Source organism: Notothenia coriiceps, unplaced genomic scaffold (genome assembly GCF_000735185.1).
Source record: "Notothenia coriiceps isolate Sejong01 unplaced genomic scaffold, NC01 NC01_scaffold00013847, whole genome shotgun sequence".
NCBI lineage: Eukaryota > Metazoa > Chordata > Actinopteri > Perciformes > Nototheniidae > Notothenia > Notothenia coriiceps.
In genome coordinates, this window is record NW_011346548.1 from 1 (window position 1) to 5731 (window position 5731).

The following is a 5731-nucleotide window of genomic DNA, read 5'->3' on the forward strand; positions in this document are numbered from 1 at the left end:
GGTGCTCCTGATGCTCCTGTGGCTCCTGTGGCTCCTGCTGATCCTGTGGCTCCTGCAGTCCTGCTGCTCCTGCTGCTCCTGCTGCTCCTGCTGCTCCTGCTGCTGCTCCTGCTGCTCCTGCTGCTCCTGCTGCTCCTGCTGCTCCCTCTCCGCCTGAGCCTCACGCTCTGCTTCAAAATCCTGACGTTCACGTTCCTGACGTTCACGTTCCTTTTTCTCGCGCTCCAGGCGCTCCCTGTCTTGGCACTCCCTCTCTCCTCGCTCCCTCTCTCCTCGCTCCCTCTCTTGGCGCTCCCTCTCTTGGCGCTCCAGCTCCTGATGCTCTCGTTCGATCTCCTTCTGCCTTTGCGACTCCTGAAGCTGCCTGGAGGAGGAGAGGAGAAAGACGAGATAACTAATTAAGGGAAATAAATCTATTTCTTATTATATATACTTAGACTAGTGTATACTTTGTGGTTGTGTGAGGTGAGTTTGAGAAAAGGCTTCTATGCTGTCATTATATTAGTTCAAGCTATTCCGGGCACATTCAAATACAAAGTGAGGACTGCCTGTGGTTATAATCTCCCTCTGCTGCAAACTGCAAACCAAAGACAAATAAATCAAATAAGAGGCAAAAATGTAAAATGATATGGGGTCTTCCTGTAGGTCTTCTATGTAAAGTGCAGATGCAGCTTCAGTCAGCAGGGGTCAGCAGAAGGCAGCAGTGTGTTAGCTGTGTGATAGAGAACCATGCTGATGATAGAATTATACTGGTCTCTGTAGGGAAACTGCTGTAAGAGCTATTTCAAATAAGAAAAGGGCATGAACGAGAATAACACAGCTTCTGTATATAACAGAGACACAGGATGTGTGCGCCATACTCTCATTACCAGGTAGAAGTGTCTTGTATGACAATAAAGGAAGACAATCTGTCAATTTAGAAATTCAGGCTTTGTTTTAGGCCACCCAAGGTGTCATTGAGCAAGGCATGGCAGCCCCCCCGCTCTGACACCTCTCCACTACACTAATACTGTTTGTGCATGTGTGTATTTCAGGCCTGTGTGATGTGATACAGAACAATAAAGTGAATATTGAATTTCTCCTACAGGGCTTGATACAGTTTGTCTTCTTCTTAATACAAAAAAAGAGCCAGTAATCTAATATGTTACGATGATTCTTTTTCTATGGGCCCTCTTTTGCACACAATCACTCGCTTGTAACTATTGCAGTGTTGGGTTACATTGTGACTGAATATAGGGAAAATAGATAGCATCAAAGCTAGTGACCCGGCTGCAGAGCTTCACAGGATTATCCTGACCAATAAGATGCAAGGGAGGAGTTAAGGAGATTTCAGAATATATCTTTATGTCTGCTACACCTCAATCTCATTGACTCCCATGTCCCTCCAATAAAAGAGGGAAGTTATCATGATCATTTGTGGCAGTAGTCTTCATCTTGCCCGTTTCTATGCCAGGATGGCTAAACTGCCATCAGCGTTTCAAATCTGCTGCACTTTAACTACCAGCTGTGTTGGCAGATTGATTTATTAAGAACTAAGAGGATTATTATCCCACCAAAGATCACACGTACACATACACAGTGTGTAGTAGTAGTTTACAAAATGTGTTCCAACTCTCTCTTATTGAGGGCTGGTAACCAGTTTCATTGTGTTTATTTTCATGAAATAATTCATCAGTAAATACATAAAAAAGTATAAAATATATTAATATTTGATAGATTTGTCAAATATTTATTATGATATATATATATATATATATATATTCAGATTTTGCTCTGGATATATGCTTCCTGTCATTTCATTGTACAAAAGATGGAGAGGCTTAATTTCAAACCATAATGTTTGTAGGGTTAATAAATTAGTAAATTAATCCACTGACTTTGGGTACAACAGGATACTAACAAAATGTTCAGTGTTGGTGAACAATGACTGTTAAAATGTCTCCAAAGGGTGCACAGAGTGATTAGGAACAGGTGAATGAGTTTAATGTTCAGGTAACACTTTATGGTAAGGGTACATGAATCATCATGAATTCATGCATGACTTGATGCAGGAACAATACCTTAATTAATGCATCAACTAAGGTATCTCAATCTTCATGACTTCTGAGTTATTAATGATGTTCATGTCTTTTTCATATAGATCTGCAGTTAAGGTGTCAGGCCAAACAACTGACCAGTCACAGCAATTCGAAGTGTTGTAATGATGATGAACTAAGCATGACTTTGTCATGACTTCATGTTTGTGCCCCTTCAAATAAAGCGGTGACCCTGTCTGTCGGTCACAGTAGTGGATGCATTCTGTTGAATTCAAAGTGTTGTAATCATGATTAACTACAAATCAATAATTTGGCAGCTTAGGGGAAACCGAACTGAGAAACTTTTGAAAGAACATCTTGCAGTTATAGAATGGACTTACTGGCTTGGAAACAGGCATAAGAAAGGACCTCTCGTCGTTTACTGAAAGACATTCGGGTCATGTTTCCCTGAACCACCAAGAGCTCACTGACTTCAGATATGAAGAAGATGGACGTTTCAAGATAGCCCCTGTCCGTGCCTCACATCTATTATCATTACATATGAGTCAGGAGGTTTTTTCTGAAAGATAAATCCCTGATGATCTATACGCAAGTCATTTCAGGGCATTTGATCTGTTGTGGTCAAGTTCAAATCACAAATAATTCAACAATATAATAGTATGATTTACTATTAACTTACTTTTGCCATGTATCTTGTGTCTTTGCCGAACATTTATATTGCTTTCTTATGTGACATGATATGTGAAAATGTGATCTTGCTGGCTTTGGATTATAAATTAAAGTGTGTTAATATGAGTTATCTTAAATGGTTTATGAGCTTTAAGATAATACTGTATGATACTTCAAAAATAATCCTAACTAAATAATTGATAATTGAAATTAAGTCCAAAATGATGATCTAATTTGCATTTGTAATATCGCCAAATACATGATGCCTAAATAGACATAAGGGCTGACTTTATTTGAGGGATCACAAAGATGATTGATGCATGAGCACCAAATGGTTAATAAGGTGATTTCACATAGGCCATTAATCACATGTTATTTATCAGTGCAAACGACGGAACAGGTCACCACTTTATTTGAAGGGGCACAAACATGATGAAGTAATGACAAAGTCATGCCTAGTTGCTCATGATTACAACACTTGGAATTGCTGTGACTGCTCAGTTTTTTGGCCTGACACTTTAACTGCAGATCTATATGAAGAAGACATGAACATCATTAATAACTCAGAAGTCATGATGATTGAGGTACCTTATATTAGTTGATGCACTAATTAAGGTATTGTTCCTGCATTAAGTCATGCATGAGATACCATTAATACCTGTACATTACTGATAGTTCATGAAGTACTACATGAGTACTACATGAATGAATTCATGCATTAAGTCATGATGATTCATGTACCATTACCATAAAGTGTTACCAATGTTCACAACCTAAAGGTGTGTGGACACTACCAAGTGACAGTGTACAAACAGTAGTGTGTGGATAGAGTAAACTTCTGTGTCAGGAAAACACAACGTTGCTACTGGGAAGTACTCAGAGTGTGTATGAGCAAAGCAGATCCCTCCAGCTGGGCCAGGGAGCGCTAACATGCCAACTTTATCCTGACAGTCATTAGACTCCAGTCCGTTGTCTCGTTCTTTGGAGATGGCTGTACTTGCTCAGTCTGTCCTCAGTTAGTTTGCACTGGCATTGATGAATGATTTATAACTCTGTGGCTTTTAAAAATCTTGACTGTTGGCCAAATGTTGTGTTAGAAAGACAATAAAGTTGTAAACTAGTTGAAATAGGATTGTAACACCTGAACAGTGCACATGGACATGTGATACATGTGTGGGAGTCCACTGTTATTACCTTTCACACCCAATATTGAAAATAATATTCCTTTGTTTTCTTTTTTTAAATAACAATTCCAGAACCGATTATGTGAAAAAATAAGGATGGTCAGGGGAGAGTGTTTGATGTATTTGTCACTTCCACATGTCTCCATATTCCCTTCCTGTGACAGGAGGAGCTAGCACAGATTTTCCCTCTCTGCCTGGCATTAGTGTTCCAGGATTCACTGCTGTGAAAAGCCTCACAGTTCAGCTGCCGTCTTACTGGCCTCGTGACAAGAGTTGCCAAGGAAACTGTTGCTGAGGGAGCGTGGGCGGGCGCATGGGCTGAATCCCCGCACAAATATAGACATATGTGCACATGCAAAAAGATTGCTTTCCTCTTTGAATCCACAAGGATGCAAGACAGGATGCTAATAAAGTGACGCTAGGGGTCTTAGTAACACTAAAGGGTGGAAGACCGACCGTAACAGTTTCTATACAGCTTTATGTTTCCTTTTGCCTTATGAAATCATCAAGCCAATCCACCATATTGGTTTTAGATATTTTTGTGAGTGTGTGCGTAAATATCTGCAGATATCAAAATGTGTTACTGACAAGGTGCCATCCAGAGCAGCTGCTGGTGTTTTCAACAGCTAACACACATTTATTACATTTCTCCACCATCCTCACTTTGATACAAGTCCATGCATCACATCCTCTCTCTCTCTCTCTCTCTCTCTCTCTCTCTCTCTCTCTCTCTCTCTCTCTCTCTCTCTCTCTCTCTCTCTCTCTCTCTCGATTCGACACACACACACACACACACACACACACACACACACACACACACACACACACACACACACACACACACACACACACACACACACACACACTGTAATGGGGTTTCGCACAGGGTCACATGACAGCAGAAAAGATCTTACTGTCTTACGGTCGTCCACCTCTTCTTTAATTCCCCTTTCTTGTCACTGAGACAGAGATGGATGAAAAAGAGTGGAGCCGGCTGGTGTGATTGATGGGGGGCTGTAAATATTCCCTGAATGAGTGAGTGGAGTCCTGACGGCTGACGGAAGCCTGCAGGAGCACCTGTTCACAAACTGTGCTACCCTCACATCACAAACACCAGCTGCAATAAGAGGCTGCCCTATAACTAGTATGTGTGTGTGTGTGTGTGTGTGTGTGTGTGTGTGTGTGTGAGATAGTGTGTAGACCTAATCATTTCCAATAAATCCTTTAACAGCTTCTAGACCTGAGCCAACAGCTGTCCAACATTACTACACCATGTGTATGCATGAAGTGTGTGGGGTGTGTTTCTAGCTGCACACATCCTCACTACTACCTGAGAGAGAGTGTGGCCTTGTGTGGGGAAGGAACACAACAAGTGAATGCAAGTGTGTGTATGTGTGTATTCCATTAGTTATATATTTTAGTAGTAGTCAGTTAGTGTTTGGCATTACCTTCTCTGCAGGTCCATCTCCTCAGAAGAGGGGCCATTCTGAACCTGGGGGCCCTGCCGGGGACAGGTGGGGCCTGCAGGGGGTGACACAGAGACATCCTCAACATGACAGTCACACGCAACTCCTCCTCTACCATTTCAAGGAAGGAGACTCGTCATATCATACAACTTTTAAACACAGTTTATAGTTAGCATTTAATAAAGGCTCCGTCACACAGATGTGCTGAAGGATTTATTTGATAAGGTGCAACACATACAGTGGGGCAAAAAAGTATTTAGTCAGCCACCAATTGTGCAAGTTCTCCCACTTAAAAAGATAAGAGAGGCCTGTAATTTTAGTCCTAGGTATAACCTCAACTATGAGAGACAAAATAAGAAAAAGAAATCCAGCAAAT

The 5731-nt window shown here is 41.2% G+C and overlaps 1 protein-coding gene across 1 annotated transcript; it reads right to left on the reverse strand.

Annotated features, from left to right (window-relative positions):
* Positions 1-38: 38 nt before the first annotated feature.
* LOC104948165 (protein enabled homolog) lies at positions 39-5466 on the reverse strand (the record flags this gene model as incomplete). The annotated part of the gene is made up of 2 exons (XM_010774328.1): positions 39-364; positions 5338-5466. Coding segments are annotated over 2 exons (455 nt in total), but the record flags the coding sequence as incomplete, so codon positions are not given.
* Between the last annotated feature and the right edge of the window lie 265 nt (positions 5467-5731).